The 21,911-nt window shown below is 45.2% G+C and overlaps 1 protein-coding gene across 1 annotated transcript in view; it reads left to right on the top strand.

Annotated features, from left to right (window-relative positions):
• Positions 1 to 16,678, top strand: part of LAMA1 (laminin subunit alpha 1) — a 124,007-nt gene extending 107,329 nt beyond the window's left edge. The window contains exons 50-63 of the mRNA XM_061130669.1: positions 800 to 944; positions 1,734 to 1,875; positions 3,982 to 4,096; positions 4,317 to 4,487; positions 5,761 to 5,912; positions 6,859 to 7,044; positions 7,655 to 7,790; positions 8,733 to 8,845; positions 10,095 to 10,284; positions 10,825 to 10,983; positions 11,838 to 11,991; positions 13,527 to 13,660; positions 15,233 to 15,455; positions 16,358 to 16,678. Of these exons, the coding sequence (XP_060986652.1) occupies positions 800 to 944; positions 1,734 to 1,875; positions 3,982 to 4,096; positions 4,317 to 4,487; positions 5,761 to 5,912; positions 6,859 to 7,044; positions 7,655 to 7,790; positions 8,733 to 8,845; positions 10,095 to 10,284; positions 10,825 to 10,983; positions 11,838 to 11,991; positions 13,527 to 13,660; positions 15,233 to 15,455; positions 16,358 to 16,518 (2,181 nt within the window). The 3' untranslated portion in view covers positions 16,519 to 16,678. The remainder of the gene's footprint in view (positions 1 to 799; positions 945 to 1,733; positions 1,876 to 3,981; positions 4,097 to 4,316; positions 4,488 to 5,760; positions 5,913 to 6,858; positions 7,045 to 7,654; positions 7,791 to 8,732; positions 8,846 to 10,094; positions 10,285 to 10,824; positions 10,984 to 11,837; positions 11,992 to 13,526; positions 13,661 to 15,232; positions 15,456 to 16,357) is intronic.
• Positions 16,679 to 21,911: the final 5,233 nt, after the last annotated feature.

Raw genomic sequence — 21,911 nt, 5'->3', positions numbered from 1 at the left:
ATATTTATTAAATGATTGTTTTATGAGCACATACAAGGATAATATATACACATGTTTGCCATACTAGTTTCCCATTTTAAATATTTATCTATTTATCAGCACAAACTCACTGGCGAACATTTGGAAAAGCATGTCAAATAGAAAATAGCTTCGTGCATTTAGCCATGTCCAACTCGTTGCAACCCTACAGACTGTAGCCCACCAGGCTCTTGTGTCCGTGGGATTCTCCAGGCAAGAGTACTCGAGCGGGTTGCCATGCCCTCCTCCAGGGGAATCTTCCCGACCCGTGGACCCAACCTGAGTCTCCTATACTGCCTGTGGACTCTACCCACTGAGCCACCTGGGAAGCTCCCCCCCCATTATAAATGTCACTTAAACATTTATTATTAGATTTTGAGCCTAAATAAGAGGTCTTGTTTTATTCACTGTGACTTCCTAACCTTATTTGAATTCCATCAGAGGAGTTCACGTTCTTATTTTTATCTTGAGTGCTGGTGATCTTTCTGTTTTGTGGTTGTATTTTTAGGACTGGCTTATTTGTCAATCTAAGTGAAAAGGATGCAGGGAGTCCACTTCTCTTACTGTGTTGTGGACTTTGACGTTCATGAGTTTGTCTCACATATGTCTGTATATTAGTCTAGAAAACCTTGTGGACCCTTTTAATGTCCAACTATTAGGCCAGATCCTGTTCTCTCAGTTTGACTGTAGGAGGTTTCCACCCTCTCTGACTTGAAGAGGAAGGAAATATTCTGATAATAATGTAACCATGGGTAAGTGTTTTCTCTTGTTTTTTTTACAGAAAGACTTTTTATCCATTGATCTGGTCGATGGCAGAGTCAGGGTGACAGTTGACCTGGGTTCTGGGCCTCTTACTCTGATTACCGACCGACGCTATAATAATGGAACGTGGTACAAAATTGCCTTCCAGCGAAATAAAAAGCAAGGTAAGTGTGAGGACAGACGGACAAAATGCCCTGGTAGGAATGGAAATCTTTCCAAAGTTAGCAGTCTTTGTTTTTTCTTTAGCTTTCTGAGTCTTCTTGAATGACATTCTATTCAAAAGCCGTTGTTTTCTTTGGAATTCTGAGCACCAGGATTCACAGCATGGTGAAAGAATAGTCTATTTGTCTGTGGTTTCCCAAATGCATTGGGCTTCCCTGGTAGCTCGGTTGGTAAAGAATTCCCCTGCAATGCAGGAGACCCTGGTTCGGTTCCTGGTTCGGGAAGATCCCCTGGAGAAGGGATATGCTACTCACTCCAATATTCTCCAGGGCTTCCCTGGTGGCTGAAAAAGAATCGCCCTGCAATGCAGGAGACCTGGGTTCGATCCCTGGGTTGGGAAGATCCCCTGGAGATGGGAAAGGCTATCCACTACAGTATTCTGGCCTGGAGAATTCCATGGACTGTATAGTCCATGGGGTTGCAAAGAGTTGGACGCGAATGAGCGACTTTCACTTTGCAAATGCATTATTTAACATTAAAGGCTAAATTGGAATCAAGGGTCAAATTGATTCCATTTTCTTTCACAAATTCTGGTGCCATTTAGCATGTGCATTCTGGATTTATTGACTTTTGTAAAGAGGGTTTTCATTTGCCCTTTAACAGTCAAGAACATTCCTTGATCAAATTTGCAGGATGGAAAAGAATATGTCTTTGTTAATGAACTTCATGAGATGTCTGTGTTTTGTTTTACTGCAGAAAATGACTTTATCTGTTCCCTTGATCTCCTTTAGGGCTCCTAGCAGTTATCGATGCTTATAACACCACCTACAAAGAAACCAAGCAAGGGGAGACTCCAGGAGCATCTTCTGACCTCAATCGTCTGGATAAGGATCCAATTTATGTGGGTGGATTACCGAGGTCTAGGGCTGTAAGGTATGATACCACACTGCAGAATTGTCGTGTCCCTAATTACTATTTTAGCTTCCATAACAAAATCCCACAAACTGGGCAGCTTAAACAACAGAAATAATTTAAAAATGTATAAGAAATTATACATTATACATCTCTTACAGTTCTGGAGGCTGTGATTCAGATGTGAATCACCTGTGAAATCAGGTGTCCACAGAGCTGCTTCCTTCTGAGGATCATGAGAAAGAATCTGTTCCATGCTGTCTCTGGGCTTCTGGTAGCTTCAGGCATTCCTCAGCTTGTAGATGGCATTCTTCATCTGCGTGGACACATTGTCTTCACTCTGTGTCTCTCTGTGACCAAGTTTCCCCTTTTTATAAGGACACCACTCATACTGGATTAGAACCTATCCTAATGACCTCATCCTAACTTGATTACAACCACAAAGACCTATTTCCAAGTATGATTACATTCAGTACCTTATGAATACTATGTCAAAGTAGAACGTTAGAAAGTCAAAATCTTTTTTGAGAGGAGGTGGAGAACATAATTGAGCCCATAGCACTCTGTTTTGATCAGTATGCCATATTTGTTTTCATTGAGTCTCCGACAGCTCTTTGCGACCCGGTGGACTGCAGCATGCCAGGCCTCTCTGTCCTTCACTATCTCCTGGATTTTGCTCAAATTCATGTCCATTGAATCGGTGATGCTATTTAACCATCTCCTGCCGCCCTCTTCTCCTGTTGCCCTCAGTCTTTCCCAGCATCAGGGTATTTTCCAAAGAGTCAGCTCTTCACATCAAGTGGCCCAAGTATTGGAGCTTCAGCTTCAGCATCAATCCTTCCAGTGAATATTCAGGATTTATTTTCCAGTATGCCATATACTTGAGAAGTAAAAAAAGTCTTTTATAGTAAAATTTATGATGTTCTACTTACTGCCTGTGGAACATCTAAAAATGGTAACTGTGCAATATTTGGAGACCTCACTTTCCATCACACGTCATTCTCCTGTCCAGATTTTCTACTAGGAAAATCTCTTTGGAGACCAAAAAAGAAAAAAAAAAAAGATTGTGCTTTCTGCAGACTTATCTGGATTTCCCTTTTATGTGATTAGAGTGAATAATGTATGTGAAAGCTAAAAGACCAGCATCAGCAAGTTGTATTGAAGATAGCAGAGGAGAGGTGCACTGATTCTTATTCTTGTTTAGCTTTGCGACTTTAATAATTCACATTAACTTTCTGCAGTTTGCTGTTCTCAGTTTTGTAATTTTGAATTGGGAACAAATTAAGCGAGACATTTCTTTCACACCATTAAAAAAAAAGAATGCATACATGGCCAGCAGTCAAGGTAGCCAAGCTCCCAGAGACTGAACTGTAAACTGTGTGCTGTAATTTCCTTATGACAATACACTGTCTTTTCTTATAACTGGCCTCTGTTTTGGTGCGTATGCCCAAATGGTAATGACTGTAATAGTTTCCCTTAAAAACATTAAGCAGGATTTTGTCTAGGTAGCCATTTAGGTGGTTGTTGCTCAGTTGTGACCGACTCTTTATGACCCCATGAATTGCAGCCCTCCAGGCTTCCCTGTCCTTCATTATCTCCTGGAGTCTGCTCAAACTCATGTCCACTGAGGCAGTGATGTCATCCAACCATCTCATCCTCTGTCACCTCCTTCTCTTGCCCTCAGTCTTTCCCAGCATCAGGGTCTTTTCCAGTGAGTCAGCTCTTTGCATCAGGTGACCAAAGTATTGAAGCTTCAGCTTCAGCATGTCTTTCCAATGAATATTCAGGTTTGATCTCCTTGCAGTCCTAGGGACTCTCTAGAGTCTTCTCTAGAGTCTTCTCCAGCGCCACAGTTTGAAAGCTTCAATTCTTCTGCACCCAGCCTTCTTAATGGCCATCTAGGTAGTTGAGCTCATTAAATTTGATCCTTTTCTTTAGTCCTAAGGCAAGCCCATGTTTGACCTGAATTCTCACTGTCTCATGGTCAGTAGCCTTTTTAGAGGGAGACCTAGACATTTCTGAGAATGACACCTGGAAGGAGATCTTCCTTGTTTTTATTTCTTCTTTCAAACCTGGAGTTATAAGATCTAAACTTTGTTGCTGCTGCTCTCCTGTCCTTCCCTACAGGAAAGGTGTCTCCAGCAAAAGCTACGTGGGCTGCATCAAAAACTTGGAAATATCCAGATCGACCTTTGATTTACTCAGAAATTCCTATGGCGTGAGGAAAGGCTGTGTATTGGAGGTGGGGAGCATTTTATGAATATTGGAACCAGTGTAATAATATTAGGATGAGTAAATCAAATGCCCACTGATTTACTAACATCATAAGGCAACAGAATCTAAACCAGGGGGTTGAATGAAAAAGAGGTGGTGGGGAAAACAGCAGTCTCTGGGTGGTGTTTGTGGGGGGAGGTTCCACACATGGTGGACCTGATGGGCTTTCTTCTCTCCTCTCTGACCAGCCTGTCCGAAGCGTCAGCTTCTTGAGAGGTGGCTATGTTGAATTACCACCCAAGTCTCTGTCACCAGATGCGGAGTTGTTGGCAACATTTGCTACCAGGAACAGCAGTGGCATCATCCTGGCTGCCCTGAGCCAGGGCGGTGAGAAGCCAGGTGATCGGCAGGCCCATGGGGTAAGTGACCCAGAGGCTCTCAAGCCAGGAGTTCTGGGAAGAAGTGACTTCAGGAAACACTGGGTGGAAGATGACTTAGTCCTAAGGTGTGTGCCTGGTTGCCACACCGTGTGGCATTAGCCGTGTGCCTGCTTGTTTATGGGGGTGCATATTTACTAAGGAAACGTGTTCATTGCTGAATGTGGTTTCCTTCATGAATCAGTGGTGTCTTTGTGTTGCAAAGTCCATCTTCCTCATCCAGCCACTGAGGAAAAAGATACTTAGGTCTACCTTGGTTCCTAATAGCATTGGTGATATTTACCCTTTCCTCTCCTCAAACTTTATATATTATGTAACTTAAAGAGACTCAGAGAATGCTAATGTATTGTATTAATGAAATATAAGTCACAAAGCTACAATTTAGAGTATGGCTGTCTACTGTGCAAAATATTTTATGGATAGTGTCTGTGTGTGTGTTTATTCAGTGAAGTATTATTCAGCCAGAAAATAGGAGGAAATCCTATGTATGAACACGTATGAACCTCGAGGACATTATGTTAAGTGAAATAAGTTAAATGGAGAAAGACGAGTACTGTATGATCTCATTTTTATGGGGAAACTTAGAAAACTCATAGAAACAGAACATGTTGGTGGTCACCAGAGTTTGTAAGGGCAGGAGGGAATTGGGTGGAGAGGGTCAAAAGGCACAAACATTCAGCTGTAAGATAAGATCGGGGGTGGTATAGAGCACAGTGACTATAGTCACAGCACCATATTGCGTTTGAAAGTTGCTAAGAGAGTGGATCTTAAAGGCTCTCGCCATAAGAAAAAGATTTTGCAACTATATGAGGTGATCGATGTTAACTAAGTTTATTGTGGTGATCATTTTGTAATATATTCCAATATCCAGTGGTTGTGTTGTATACCTAAGGCTAATACAATGGTATATGTCAATCATATCTCAGTAAACCTGGGGAAAGAGAGACATAGATCAGTGACTTACGACATGACTGTTTGTTAGTACATAATGTAGCAGTAAGTAAGTGTGAAGACAGTGTAGAAGTGGAAATCTTTGATGTGGTTAGTGATAACAGCCTAATGCAGAAAGTCAACTATGTGAGCAGAGATTAGAAAGCAGCATACGAAGTAGAAATCAGTTGTGTCACATGTGATATTTTTAAGGAGCTGATGCTTCCTTGGCACTAATACAGCCGCATTGCCTTCATCAGATGATAATTCTTTAAATCCTATAGTAATGTCTTTTCTATGGGAATTCTCTATGTCACCTTCCTAGCCCTTCTGGTCCATCATGCTAATTGAAAGCCATGTTGAAGTGCATGTTAACCCTGGGGACGGAACCAGCCTGAGAAGAGCTCTTCTGCATGCTCCCACGGGCACCTACGGTGATGGTCAAGAGCATTCCATCTCTCTGATAAGGAGTGGAAGGTATTTGCCTGACCTTACGAAGGTTCCCCAGTAGGGTGCCTGTATGGGGCTCTTTGCAGTGAAAAGATTGGGATAATTAGTATGATGTCATGAGCATTCAGTTTTTAGCATTCCAAAATAATTCTAGAAGCTTGCTGGAAGACCTCCTTGGAAATCAATTTCATCTGCTCTGTGATAAGACATTTGCAGATTTTTCATAATTGAACAACCTTAACCCTGCTCTTTCATGGGGCCCAGCATAAATTGTCTTTAGTTGGAAAAATTCTGTGTCAAATACCAATACAGTGTTAGTAAGTTCTAATAGTCAGTGGGAAAATAGTAAATAACTGTAGTGTGCTCAGTTGTGTCTGACTCTTTGCAACTGAATCCACAGTCTGTAGCCTGTGAGGCTCCTCTCTCCCTGGGATTTTCCAGGCAAGAATATTGGAGTGGGTTGCCATTTCCTTCTACAGGGGATCTTCTTGACCCAGGGCTTGAACCTGTGTCTCCTGTATGGCAGGCGGATTTTTTACCACTGAGCCACCCAGGAAGCAAATTTTAATAGTGAATGGTATAATAGTAAATAGCAACAATGCAAATAGTAAAATGTAAATAGTAGTAAATAGTGTTAGAGTAACATTTCTGTATTAATCTCCCTCAAAAACTATGGACCAAATGTTTTAAAAACACACTGGACATTTTGTCACAGATAAAGAAGTAAAGGATACTCTCCAAAAAAGCACTCGAACTGAATAATGTTTAATCATATTACATTCATTTTGGGAAGATGTTCAACTGTCTCTTTTCATGTTCAAGAGTTGCTTTTTTTTTTATTCACACATGTTAAATTTCATGTTAAAAATTTTCTTTCAGGGAAAACTTTTATTAGTAAAAACTTGCTGAAATAAAATGGACAGTGATGTTTCACTGTATTTAAAAACCTTTATTTTCTCCTTTGACTCTTTAGAGTTGTCACTGTTCAAGTGGATGAGACAACTCCTGTGGAAATGAAGTTGGGCCCGTCAGCAGAAAGCAGGACCATAAATGTGTCCAGCCTGTATGTTGGGGGCATTCCAGAGGGTGAGGGGACACCCATGCTCAAGATGAGAAGCTCGTTCCATGGCTGTATCCGAAACCTGGTCTTTAACATGGAGTAAGTATGACTGTACTCTCAGCCTGACTGTGCCCATCCTGATCTTTCAATGCCCAGTACCGACACTAATCTACAATCTAATTTTGCCATTGGAGCTGGCCTCAAATTCCGCAAGTTCCCAAATAATAAGTGGATCCCATAATTTTATCATGAAAATCCCCCCAGATGGACTTTATTGAACTAGAATGATGGACAGTCTGGTCATCATGCATGAGAAAGAAAAGAACCACTCGACATTAGTTTCACGGGTGGTGCTAGTGGTAAAGAACCTTCCTGCCAATGCAGGAGACTTAAGAGATGTGGGTTCTCCCTGGGTCAGGAAGATCCCCTAAAGGAGGTCATGGCCACGCAGTCCAGTATCCTTGCCTGCAGAATTCCATGGACAGAGGAGCCTGGTGGGCTACAGTCCAGGGGGTCGCAGAGTCTGACACGACTGAAGAGACTGAGCATGCGTATGGACTTCTAGTCATTGTGGGAGACGGTTGTTCGTTACTCTTACGAGTATTAGTATTTTTTAATGAGTTTTAAGTGTTCAGTAATCATATGACCTTGGTGCATGTGTTGGGTTGTATTATCATCATTGACTCTTAAATGCTTTGTTTGTATCTAGACTTCTGGATTTCACGAGTGCCACTGACTATGAACATGCAGACCTGGACTCCTGCTCACTCTCAGAGAGGCCGAAACTAGCTGTCTACCGAGAGGACGGAGAACTCCCGCCAGAGCCCCAGCCTTTACCAAGTCCAGTAAGAAGGCCCTTCTTTATGCAGTTTAGTGTTAGTCACTCAGTCGTGTCTGACTCTTTGTGACCCCATGGACTGTAGCCCGCCAGGCTCCTCTGTCCATGGGATTCTCCAGGCAAGAATACTGGAGTGGGTGGGTTGCAATTTCTTTCTCCAAGGGATCTTCCCTACCCAGGGATTGAACGTGTGTCTCCTGAATTGCAGGCAGATTCTTTACCATCTGAGCCACCAGGGAAGCCCTTGTTTGCTTTCACTTTCCTTTCTGTTTGATGATTTCTCTGCTTCCTTGGTTGAGAGCTCATGCTGTGATGATGCAGATGGCTCAGTTGTACAGAGCAAGGCCTGTCTCTGAGTTCAGGGTGGTGGTATTGGTAGCCTCCATCCACCAACCTGGGAAACTGAGCCTATGGCCTTACTCGGCCTGGACCCAGGGCACCTGCCCTCCAGCCCGGCTCCTCCTGGCTACACCTTGCTCCTGTCGAGGAGGAACCACCTTGGCCTGTCCCCTGTGGGCACGTACAGTCCCGGGCTGCCTGTGTGCCAGCTGGTCCTACAGCTGCTGACCCCTGAGGCCCCCCCAGAGCAGGGTTTTTTTGAGGAGGGGTGGTTTCAGGCATAAGCAAGGCCTTTGCCTCTTGGACCAGATGAAAATTCATGGGAATTTGGTGAATTTGAGTGGGATTGAGGTAAAAAACAGAAGCTCTAATTGCCTTCTCAGAGAGACAAAGGGGTGTGGAATAAACAGCCGAGAAGGTAAAGGCAGTGCTGGGGTGTTTGTGTTGCTGGTGCTCTGACACCATTGCTTCTGAGATGTTTCCTTCATGGAAAGACATGTTTGTGTTGCGGGGTGTGGTCGGGGGCCGGGGTGGTGGGCCTGGCCTTGCGTGGCTTTATCATGAAAGTCATGGCTTTATCATACAAGCGAGCTGTGTGCATCTCTTACAGGGACTGTGTGCCATGGACGGGGCCCCAGAATACGTCCCCAATGCCCACCAGTTCGGCCTTGCAGAAGGCAGCCACTTGGTGCTACCCTTTAACCAGCTGGCTGTCCGAAAGAGGTAAGCAATGCTCTCATGTCCTCATGAGGTGTCTCATTGCTAGAAAAATCCAGGGCATATTCTTCAGCAGTGGGTCTTTTCCGGAAGAAGCTTCTCATGTTTCACGAGAAGTAAACACTTTGGAGTGTTCAGCTTGCCACCACACGGCAGCAGTGAGTGGCAAAGAGGAACGCAGCTTCTGTGCGGCTCAGATGCGTCAGCGTGGTTCAGTCAGGTTCCGTGGTTTGCCTGGACCCCGTCTTGATGATGGCGGGTGGCTGCCTCTCTGGGGGTGTGGAGAGCCCTGGCTACCTAAACCCCTCTTCTTTCTGGAATCCCAAGTCCCCTGAAGCTGTCATCTGGATTCTGAATCCCATTCTACAGGAAGCATTCACTAATCTGTGGGAACGGCCCCCCAGCTCTATCATCATGACCCCAAATTCCTGGAGCCACATGATCGCCAGCCTGCGCGTTCCCTCTGCCCTTCACACCTGCCTGTCCCAGGCAGCCTTCTCCAGCCGGGGAAGCCGGCTCACATCCCAGAGAGCTCGTGGCCGAGGCTCCTCAGGACCCGCAGACCTCCCTGCCCTCCTGTGGGTCTCAGCCCCGCGGTCCACGCCCTCGGCTCTACAGTGCTCTACGCCTCTGTCGCCTCCATCTGGGGTCATTGCCCCTTGTCTCCTGCCTTCAGTCCCCATGATCTTGGCAGCTGCCCGGCCCCTGATCTTTGAGGTCCTCTGGCTCTGATCTGTCAGAGGTCTTTCCCTCATTCCTCCCCGGCCGCCTTCTCCCTGTGGTCACACCGCTGAGCACTTGATAAGTACCCACCCCACCTGCACAATCTCTGCTTTAAGCATCCTGCTAACCACGTCTCCTTCCTCCTTACTTCTCGCTCCAGCAGCTGCTCAACCCCCATCAAGACCTCTGAGCCCTCTGACTTTCTTGCCATCATCACCCTTTTTTGCTGCAGCTCATTAAGTCCCCTTCCCCACTGGCCTCCACGTGACCCAGTTTTAACTCTCTGGTATATTTCTGGTGTTAGTTTTGGGGGGAAAGGGACCCTCCTCTGTTCACTGCTTGATCCTCTGCTCCTAAATTCCTGGCAGACGGAGGTAGGCAGTTAACCACAAGTGAATGAATGGATAGGTCAATGAAAGGATGCATGACCTGAGATGTTAAATGTAGATGCTGAAACACTTACTGGGGTCTCTGAATCTAAAGAGTGACAGTGAGAGCGTGTTCCTTTCTGAGAGCCCTCTCCCTCCTCCAGGCTCTCCGTTCAGCTGAGCATCCGCACATTCGCCCCCAGCGGCCTGGTGTACTACATTGCTCACCAGAACCAGGTGGACTACGCGGCGCTGCAGCTGCACGCGGGCCGCCTCCACTTCACCTTCGACCTCGGGAAGGGCAGGACCAAGGTCTCACACCCCGCGCTGCTCAGCGATGGCCAGTGGCACACGGTAGGCTCTCGGGAAGGTGGGGTCACTCGTGCCAAGGTCTGTTCAACTGGCCCCTCGTGTCCACTCCATTTCACAGTAGTGGATCAACCCCTTTGATTTCCAGCTTGCTCTGTGTCTGATATCTGCCTCATAGAATGTAGGCTTCTGACAGGCACAACCTTTTCTGCCTCCTGAAATACCCCCAAGGGCTCACTCAGTGCCTGACACTTGGTAGGCCCTCAGCAAACATTGGTAGAATGAATGAAATGTTCATTCACCAGATATATTCTTGGTTTGACGAGAAGTAAACCAAGCCCACGGGTGGTGTGAATGGGCCCAACCTGATGTCCTGGCCTCCTTGCTGCTGTGACGGGGACTCTGAAGCAGGTCCTGTACTAACCTGCTCCAGGCTCAGCCTCCTCTCAACCCCAGAGGTGTGAACACCTGAGCCGTCCTTGAGGGTTCCATTCGGGTTATTACTCCTGCAGTGAACAGATGCTGCAAACAGCTGTTGTTTTCTCCGATTCCTTAGAAATGACTCATGTCTTCCTATCACTCTAGGTCGAGACAGAGTACTTTAAAAGGAGGGGCTTCATGACGGTCGACGGCCAGGAATCGCCCGTGGTGACTACGGTGGGAGATGCCACCACGCTAGACGTGGAAGGAAAGCTGTACCTCGGAGGCCTCCCCTCCGAATACAGGGCCAGGAACATTGGAAACGTAAGCAGCGTTTTCTCCGTAGGCCCATCTTTACCTTTATTGTGGTGGTTGTTTGTCTTGCGGAGGAATGTGTTTGTGTTTAAATTACCGTGTTTAGGCCTGGAGTTTGGCCACAAAATGCAAACATTTGGAACCACATCCCTCGACTGTGTGTTGGGACTTCTCCCTGAAGCCCAGCCTGCCTTCCTGCTGGTTAGTGAAAGAACAATTCCCTTCCCACAGGTGTTTAGCCCCAGTGCAACTCAGGAAAAGTCCAGCAAATTCGTATTTGCAGATTAGAACGCTCTACAGTCTTTTCTTTTCTCCTGGTTTTTCCTTTATTATTTATTTTTGACTGTGGTGGGTCTTTGTTGCTGCCCCTGGGCTTTTCTCTGGTTGGAGCAAGAGGGGGCCACTCTCTGGTTGCAGTGCACGGGCTTCTCCTTGCAGTGACTTCTCTTGTTGCGGAGCACAGGCTCTAGGAAGCACAGGCTTCAGTAGTTGCAGCTCCCCGGTTCTGGAGCACTGGCTCAATAGTTCTGTGACACACAGGCTTAGCTGCTCCATGGCATGTGGAATCTTCCCAACTGGGGATTGAACCTGTGTCTCCTTCACTGGCACGTGGATTCTCTACCCCTGAGCCCCCAGGGAAGCCCCACTCCACAGTCTTGAGTTCCACAATATTTACTCAATAGAAAACCCTTTTTACTATATTACAGTAGCTTTAAGTTAGACCTTCATGGGACGTATCGTGGCCACTGGATTTTTAAAACCAAAAGACAGTGTTTTACTGTGTTGTGTTGAAGTGTGGGAACAGTGTGTGCTTGTCCTTCTCATGTCCTCACCATCTCCTACTCCTGCAACATTTCACTTAGATCACCCACAGCATCCCTGCCTGCCTCGGGGAGGTGACAGTGAACAGCCAGCATCTGGACACGGACAGCCCCGTGTCTGCGTTTGCAGTGACCAGGTGCTATGCCGTGGCCCAGGAAGGAACTTTCTTTGAAGGCAGTGGATACGCAGCCCTCGGTATGTACGATCAACCGTCTCACAGGCAACCTCTGGGATGCCCTGCAGTCTAAGATGATAAGGATCCAGGAATCATCTGATAGGATAGGACCCGCTGCACAAGCTGCAGTGAGACCACGAATTCTGGATTCTCAGCATCTTGTGTAAAAACCTGCTCACCTGTCGTGGTACCCAGATGGCCTCCTCTCACCAGGAGAGGTGACCCTCCAGACGGACGGCAACATGTGGCCTGGTGTCATCTGTACTGGCCCCAGATTTACATAAGGCAAGAGCTGTCACTGTTCAGGTTAATAAAGACCTTTGAATTCAAAACCAGCACCATAAAAATGTCTGGACCAGCCAGCCAAGTGCGACTCTGTTTTGATGAAGAAATTAACTCTGTTTAGACTGTTGAAATATTCATGAGTTGTAAGTAGAGGAATTTAAATCTCTAAAATGCTTTAGGATGGAAATTCCTCAAGGCTTAGAAGTAGCCCTTGTTATATATCTTACGTGCTCTCCCACTTCAGATGCTTGATTGGCCGGCTAAACCTGGTGGTTCAGTGGTAAAGAATCGCCTGCCAGGCAGGAGATGTGGGTTTGATCTCTGGGTCGGGAAGATCCCCTGGAGGAGGGCATAGCAACCCACACCAGTATTCTTACCTGGAGAATCCCATGTACAGAGGAGCCTGGTGGGCTACAGTCCATGGAATCGCAAAGAATCTGACACGACTTAGGGACTAAACAACAACAACTTGCCGGCTAACTTCCTGTTTACACTCAAACAGTGTAAAAGCACTGCTCCCCTGGCCCCTGTTCTATTTTCTATCACAGGGAACTAATTTCTGGGCTCCTTTGCCTGGGGCTTCCAGGGAGGCTCTGGTGGAAGATGGAGTTTGGGAGGGAGGAGAGGAAAAGCCAGCAGGCTTCTCTCTTGCACTCTGTGCTTCTAGTAACACCACCTTCTCCCATTTTTCCTTCAGCCCTGAGCCCCATAGGTAACAACTGCCTGCTATTGCTAATATCTCTAACTTAGCCCACCTTTTTTATCACCTGAATGAAAAATTCATTCAATTAAAACCCCACTTAAAAAAAATGCATAGTGTGGAGTCTAACACACTTAACACACTCAACACACTCAGCAAATGATGACAGACTGGTAAGTGGATACTGGGAAAGTGAAGTGCTCTATTTTTCAGATGGATGATGACCCAATTACATGGATCAGATCCCTTCTGACTTTTACCTATGTGGCTCTGGATAAAAGCATGTGCCCGTTCAGCTGTAGTCAGGTTTAGCCCAAATGGCTGTGTGTTTTCTTTAAAAGCGTCACTTCATCCTCCAGAGGTACAAGCCGAGGCTCAGGGGTGGAAGCGTCTTGCTGGTGGGGGTGAAGCTGGATCCAGAGAAGGAGCTGGAGCTAGGTCTCCTGACCCTCATCAGGAGCCCAAAAGCACAGCCAGCCAGCCAGCCCAGCCCCTGGCCTCTCTGAGCCTGCGCCTTCATGCATCGGGCAGGCCCCATCCCTAACTGGGTGTCTCCCTTGTGTGTTTCAGTCAGAGAAGGCTATAAAGTGCGATCTGACGTGAACATCACGCTGGAATTCCGTACCTCATCGGAGAACGGTGTCCTCCTGGGGATCAGCAGCGCCAAAGTGGATGCCATTGGACTGGAGATTGTAGCTGGAAAGGTGGACGCTTAATCTGGATGGGATCCCCCACCCCCTACATCTCATCCCAGTGTCAGAGAGAGCAGTTGAGAAACAGTAGAAATATCTAGATTCAAATTTCTAATTATTCACTTTCATGGAATGGAGAAAAGATTCAGTTAATATTTAAAAATAGGTAATCCTAAAAAAGGACTTCCCCGGTGGCTCAGTGGTCAAGAATCTGCCTGCAGTGCAAGAGACACAGGTTCAATCCCTGAGTCAGGAAGATCCCCTGGAGTAGGAAATAGCAACCCACTCCACTGTTCTTGCCTGGGAAATCCCATGGACAGAGGAGCCTGGTGGGCTACAGTCCAGGGGATCACTAAGAGTCAGACACGGCTGAAGCGACTCAACAACAATAGCAAAGCTTCACATACAGCATAAGAAGTTGACAATAGGATACTTAGAGTGTTTCCCTCCCACCTTCTGCAGGTCTCAGATTTTTTGTACTACCTGGGGTAGTAGAGCATCCATGGTTTTTCAGGAGGGAGTTAGTGAATGTTCCTTCACATGTGCTATCACAACAGCTGTGAACCAACTTTTTTAGTAGACCCGTGGGCTCCTGTCATGCTGAAAATACGACACTGATTTGAGGATGCATCACTAAGATTGTGGCTTCAGGCTTGCTCCCATGGAGATGGCCGTTTTCCCTTCCGAAGCCTTGGGAACAGGCTAGCATCAGAATCCTTAGGACACTGTCTTACAAAACCACTGTTTATTTTTCATAGGTTCAGTTCATTTCAGTTGCTCAGTCATATCTGACTCTTTGTGACCCTATAGACTGCAGCACGCCGGGCCTCCCTGTCCATCACCAACTCCCAGAGTCTACTCAAACTCATGTCCATTGAGCCGGTGATGCCATCCAACCATCCATCCTCTGTCGTCCCCTTCTCCTCCCGCCTTCAATCTTTCCCAGCATCAGGGTCTTTTCAGATGAGTCAGTTCTTCACATCAGGTGGCCAGAGTATTGGAATTTCAGCTTCCACATCAGTCCTTCCAATGAATATTCAGGACTGATTTTCTTTAAGATGGACTGGTTGGATCTCCTTGCAATTCAAGGCACTCTCAAGAGTCTTCTCCAACACCACAGTTCAAAAGCATCGATTCTTTGGTGCTCAGCTTTCTTTATAGTCTAACTCTCACATCCATACATGACTACTGGAAAAACCATAGCCTTGACTAGACGGACCTTTGTTGGCAAAGTAATGTCTCTGCTTTTTAATATGCTGTCTAGGTTGGTCATAACTTTCCTTCCAAGGAGTAAGCGTCTTTTAATTTCATGACTGGCTGCAGTCACCATCTACAGTGATTTTGGAGCCCCAAAAAATAAAGTCTGCCACTGTTTCCCCATCTATTTGCCATGAAGTGATGGGACCGAATGCCATAATCTTTGTTTTCTGAATGTTGAGCTTTAAGCCAACATTTTCATAGGTAGCCCTCTCTTTTAGCAGAATGCTCTGATTTTATCCACTCTAAGAACATTGTGTGAATGGACTGTGTTCCTTGAATAGGGAAAAGTTCACCAAGGTATTGGCTTGTGTCTCCTTTGTTTAGCTCTTGTTTCACATTAACAACGGTGCTGGGAGGATAACAGCCACGTACGAGCCCAAAGCTCCTAGTAGGCTCTGCGATGGGAGATGGCACACCCTTCAGGCAAACAAGAGCAAGCATCGAGTGGTTCTGATTGTCGACGGGAACGTGGTTCGAGCAGAAAGTCCACACACCCAGTCCACCTCCGCTGACACCAACGATCCCATTTATGTCGGCGGCTATCCTGGTGTGTGTGATGTGTACTCTGCTCACTTTTCAAGGGGCATTGCCTCTGGGGGAAGTCTTATTCAGGTGGATAAAGAATAGGGGTGAATGAAGAAAAAAAAAAAGAATAGGGGTGAAGAAAGATACATGGTTTGGGTGACAAATCCTTTACCATTTTAGGTCTATTCCAAATATCTACGAATTTTTGGAAAAATCAAAATAATCTACATACATAATTTGATTGGGGCTTCCCAGGTGGCACTAGTGGTTAAAAAACAGAACAAAAAAAACCTACCTGCTAATGTAAGAGACACTGGTTCAATCCCTGGGTAGGGAAGATCCTCTGAAGGAGGGCATAGCAACCTACTCCAGTATTCTTGCCTGGAGAATCCCATGAACAGAGGAGCCTGGCAGACTACAGTCCATGGTGTCTCACAGAGTCAGGCATGACTGAGGCCACTTAGCATGCATGCACGCGGAAGTTGATCATTAGGTAAGACTCTGAGAACATCAGGTATGGTGTACAGTAAGCTGGGTGACTTTACTGACAGAGATCTCAAATGATGCCCGGAAGTGGGAATTATTTTACAGGTCAGTCATCATTTTAGAGGACAAGCATGTGTCTTACCCTCTTGCATCACTTTTGGGTTCAAATTACACATTTCAGATTCTCCACGTAATTGGTACAAATGTTAATAAGATAAAAATCCCTTTTATGACTTAAATCACAACTATGCCTTAAAATTATTGCTTATTAATAGTTTTCTATGAATTACGCTATCACTGAAGCGACTCATATGGAAAAATATTCTTCTAATCTTGATGTGGATTAGTTTTGTTTCTACAAGACATTAGTTTTGTTTCTACTGCTCTTCTCACGTCATTTAACACAACAAGGTTTATTTTCTCTTCTTTTCTTAACAGCTGATGTGAAGCAGAACTGCCTGAGCAGCCATACCTCCTTCCGGGGCTGTGTGCGGAGACTCACTCTGACTAAGGGCCCGCTCGTGCAATCCTTCGACTTCAGCACAGCTTTTGACCTGCAAGGAGTTTTCCCTCATTCCTGTCCTGGGACTGAGTCCTGAACTTTAGGGAACTCCTCGGTTGGGAACCATCATTTATATTTTGAGGAGAATTATTTTGTGAACTAAAATCTTTACAGTTCAGATTTCATTTCCAACTCAGGTTCGGTGTTTCCAGAGAGAATGTTTTTGTTTATGTTTAACTAAAACCATGTGTACAACAGATACCTCTATTAAATAGTTTAAAACGTAAATTGAAACCACTGACTCTTTTAAGTTCTTTAATGAAACTTTTGAAATGTTCTGTTGATCACCTGATGGTACTTCATGTTTTGTATTTTGAACTTTTAAAAAATATCATTATAGACTATCATAGATTAGAGTGGCATATGAATACTTTCATGGGCTTTCCCTGTGGCTCAGTGGTAAAGAACCCACCTACCAATGCAAGAAAAGAGAGTTCGATCCCTGGGTCGGGAAGATCCCCTGAAGAAGGGAATGGCAACCGACTCCAGTATTCTTGCCTGGGCAATCCCAGGGACAGAGGAGCCTGGCTGGCTACAGTAGATGGGGTTGAAAAAAGAGCTGGACATCACTTAGCAACTAAACAGCAACAAAATGAATACTTTCATTTCTTTATCAAGAATTTAAGCTCCAATTTCTACAGTGAACAAGTAACACTATTGGTTATGTTCCAGCAGAGGGCACCAACTGTTTGCCACATAAGCACATTAAGTAGACTTCAGCAAGTGGAAAAGCGAAGGGAACACAGGGAGATAGAGCCTGGTCTAGACACAGCTTTGTTCTGAGAGGACCTACTAACAGAGCATCTTGCAAGATAAAAAAAGAAGTGGCACCATAACCAGATAGCTTGCTAGCCCTTACTATTTTAACCATTTTTAAGTGTACAGTTCTCTGGCATGAGGTACATTCACACTGTTGTACACCCATCACCACCATCCAGTTCCAAGGCTCACTCCATCTTGTAAAACAAGCTCTGTACCTATTAAATGCTAATTCCCAGCTGCCCTCTCTCCCGAGCTCCTGGCAGCCACCATTTTTCTTCCTTGGTGCATGGGTCTGACGACTCAAGTCACCTCATGTAAGTGGAATCATTCAAGTCTGTGACTGGCTTTATTTTTCATGGCATAAGGTCCTGTAGGACCATCCATGATGGAGTATGTGTTAGTGTCCTTCCTTTCTTTTTTTTTTTTTTTTCCATTTATTTTTATTAGTTGGAGGCTAATTACTTTACAATATTGTCGTGGTTTTTGCCATACATTGACATGAATCAGCCGTGGGTTTACATGTGTTCCCCATCCTGAGCCCCCCTCCCACCTCCCTCTGTCCTTCCTTTCTTAAGGCTGAGTAATATTCCATCGTGTGTATATACCATATTTTTTTATTTAATTTTTTTATTGAAGGATAATTGCTTTACAGAACTTCGTTGTTTTCTGTCAAACCTCTACATGAATCAACCATCGGTGTACATATATCTCCTCCCTTTTGAACCTCCCTCCCATCTCCCTCCCCATCCCACCCCTCTAGGTTGCTACGAGCCCCTGTTTGAGTTTCCTGAGCCTTACAGCGAATTCCTGCTGGCTGTCTATTTTACATACGGTAATGTAAGTTTCCATGTTACTCTCTCCACACATCTCACCCTCTCCTCCCCCTCCCCGTGTCCATAAGCCTGTTCTCTATGTGTTTCTCCATTGCCACCCTGTAATTAAATTCTTCAGAACCATTTTTCTAGATTCTGTATATGTGCGTTAGAATATCATATTTATTTTTCTTTTTCTGACTCACTTCACTCTGTATAATAAGTTCTAGGTTCATCCACCTCATCAGAACTGACTCAAATGCGTTCCTTTTTATGGCTGAGAAATATTCTATTGCGTATATGTACCACAACTTTTTTATCCATTCATCTGTTGATGGGTATCTAGGTTGCTTCCATGTTCTAACTATTGTAAATAGTGCTGCAATGAAAAATGGGATACATGTGTCTTTTTCAACCCTGGTTTCTTCAGGGTATATGCCTAGGAGTGGGATTGCTGGGTCATACGGTGGTTTTATTCCTAGTTTTTTAAGGAATCTCCATATCGTCTTCCATAGTGGCTGTATCAATTTACATTCCCACCAACAGTGCAAGAGCATTCCCTTTTCTCCACACCCTCTCCAGCATTTATTGTTTGTCGACTTATATACCGTATTTTTGTTCCTTCATTCATCCATCAATGGGCATGGGGTTCCTTCTACTTTTTGGCTGTTGTGAATAATGCTGCTGTGACTATGAGCACACAGATAGTTCTTTGAGTCCCTGCTTTCACTGTTTCAGGGTAGAGACCCAGAAGTGGAATTCCTGGATCACACAGTAAGTCTATTTTTAATTTTTTGAGTTGCCTCCATATGTTTTCCCCCACAGTATCCAGTGCAATTTTTAAGCTTCGATTTTCCATCTGTAAAATGTGGTTATGCCAACAACCACAAAAAGGTCTATATTTGGAAATATTATTAAAATTGACTCAGAACGAGAACATCTGGATAAACCAATAACTTCGACCTTAGTGAAATTTAATCCTCAGTCACACCTGCTGGCAGAATGTGCAACAAACAGTTGGTTTAAAGACACGCTTTATTAAACATAAGGAAGAAGAAAACTAAGCAATGCATTTAACACAGCTGGTATAACCTTTATGAGAGACCTGATTTATATAACACCTTATTCATTTTCCTTTTTTGTCTCTCTGTGCCACCACCTCTAAAAGGATGCATTGTAATTAGGAATGATACACTCGTGGCTGGATATGGAACAACCACATCCAACACAGGCTTAGGAATTAAGGGCCAACTTAGTGTCCAAATCAGAAACTGCGATGAAAATGATAAAACGCTCTGTTACAATCGCTGGACCAGAAGGCACGTGTATTCTCACCTTAGAACACTATAAATCAAGGGCTAAATTGTGGCACCAAGTGAAAGACAGATCTGGGAAGGCTGACAGAGGCAGCTGGAACTGGGCTTTGCAAAGTACACAGTAGTAGCAGCCAATGTACAAGGTGCTTTCCTATGCACGGGCTTCCCTGGTCGCTCAGACAGTAAAGAATCTGCCTGCAATGTGAGAGACCCAGGTTCGATCCCTGCATCAGGAAGATCCCTTGGAGCAGGGAATGGCTACTCACTCCAGTATTCTTGCCTGGAGAATCCCCATGGACAGAGGAGCCTGGCAGGCTGTAGTCTACGGGATTGCAAAGCATCAGACATGACAGCAATGAACACGTCTTATGCAAGGTGGTATTCAGGGCTAGAGAGGCAATATGGAAGCGTGACACACGGGTCCAAGCCACCCAGCTGAGAGAAAGGGGACTGATGGGAATATTAGGAGGTGGGCAGGGGGACAGGCAGGAGGAGAGAAAACAGAGTGGATTGGGTCTAACGTTGGAGAGCACAACATTTAAGCTGGTAGGAAGGAGACTGGATGTCATGGGCTTTCCAGCATCTGGGCTTTCCATTAGGAGAGTGTTTTGATGAAATGGTGCATTAAGGGCATCCTGAGTCTGCCAGTTGAGCAGCACTGATTGGGTGGCGACCAATACCATGGCAGGGATAAAGACGAGAGGATTGTATACGAATGTTAGAGGCTCCAGGAACACGTTAGCTTTAGGCAGTAAAAGATGATAAGACTCAAGCAGGCAGCTTGGACAATGAGAAAGGCAGTTCCATGGACAGGAAGTAAACAGAAAAATTATGGGAACTCAAGCTCTGAATGTATTGAATTTGAGAGACTGGTGAGACAATCCGAAGGGAGGTGTCTCAACTGGCTGGCTGGATTACGGACTGGCCCAGGGTTCTTCTCACAATGCAAGCTGTGTTGTTTATCTATCAAACAGTATTTGTCTTTCTCTGTCTGACTTATTTCACTAAGCATAATACCCTCCAATTCCACTCATGCTGTGCAAACACCAAGATTTCATTCTTTTTTAATGGCTGAATAGTTTTCCACTGGGGCTTCCCTGGTGGCTCAGATGGTAAAGAATCCGCCAGTAATGACCTGGGTTCGATCCCTGGGTTGGGAAGATCCCCTGAAGAAGGGCATGGCAACCCACTCCAGTATTCTTGCCTGGAGAATGCCATGGACAGAGGAGCCTGGCGGGCTATGGGGCATGGGGTGACAAAGAATTGCACATGATGGCGGCTAAGCACAGCACAGTATTGCATTGTATATGTATCAGTTTAGTTCTGTTCAGTCGCTCAGTCGTGTCCGACTCTTAGCGATCCCATGGACTGCAGCACGCCAGGCTTCCCTGTCCATCACCAACTCCCGGAGTTTACCCAAACTCATGTCCATTGAGTTGGTGTTGTCATCCAACCATCTCATCCTCTGTTTTCCCCTTCTCCTCCTGCCATCAATCTTTCCCAGCATCAGGGTCTTTTCCAATGAGTCGCTTCTTCACATCAGGTGGCCAAAGTATTGGAGTTTCAGCTTCAATATCAGTCCTTCCAATGAACACTCAGGACTGATCTCCTTTAGGATGGACTGGTTGGATCTCCTTGCAGTCCACGGGACTCTCAAGAGTCTTCTCCAACACCACAGTTCAAAAGCATCAACTCTTAGGTGCTCAGCTTTATAGTCCAACTCTCACATCCATACATGACCACTGGAAAAACCATAGCCTTGACTAGATGGACTTTTATTGGCAAAGTAATGTCTCTGCTTTTTAATACGCTGTCTAAGTTGGTCAAACTTTCCATCCAAGGAGTAAGTGTCTTTTAATTTCATGGCTGCAATCACCATCTGCAGTGACTTTGGAGCCCCCAAAAATAAAGTCACCTACTGTTTCCACTGTTTTCCCATCTATTTCCCATAAAGTGATGGGACCAGATGCCTTGATCTTAGTTTTCTGAATGTTGAGCTTTAAGCCAACTTTTTCACTCTCCTCTTTCACTTTCATTAGGAGGCTCTTTAGTTGTTCTACACTTTCTGCCGTAAGGGTGGTGTCATCTGTATATCTGAGGTTATTGATATTTCTCCTGGCAATCTTGATTCCAGCTTGTGCTTCATCCAGCCCAGCGTTTCTCATTATGTACTCTGCATATAAGTTAAATAAGCAGGGTGACAATATACAGCCTTGACGTACTCCTTTTCCTATTTGGAACCAGTCTGTTGTTTCATGTCCAGTTCTAACTGTTGCTTTCCTGACTTGCATACAGTTTCTCAAGAGGCAGGTCAGGTGGTCGGGTATGCCCATCTCTTTCAGAATTTTCCACAGTTTATTGTGATCCAGACAGTCAAAGGCTTTGGTATAGTCAATAAAGCAGAAATAGATGTTTTTCTGGAACTCTCCTGCTTTTTCAATGATCCAGTGGATGTTGGCAATTTGATCTCTGGTTCCTCTGCCTCTTTAACTCCAGCTTGAACATCTGGAAGTTCACAGTTCACGTATTGTTGAAGCCTG

Source organism: Dama dama, chromosome 27 (genome assembly GCF_033118175.1).
Source record: "Dama dama isolate Ldn47 chromosome 27, ASM3311817v1, whole genome shotgun sequence".
Lineage (NCBI taxonomy): Eukaryota > Metazoa > Chordata > Mammalia > Artiodactyla > Cervidae > Dama > Dama dama.
This window is presented reverse-complemented; position numbering and strand designations above follow the sequence as displayed.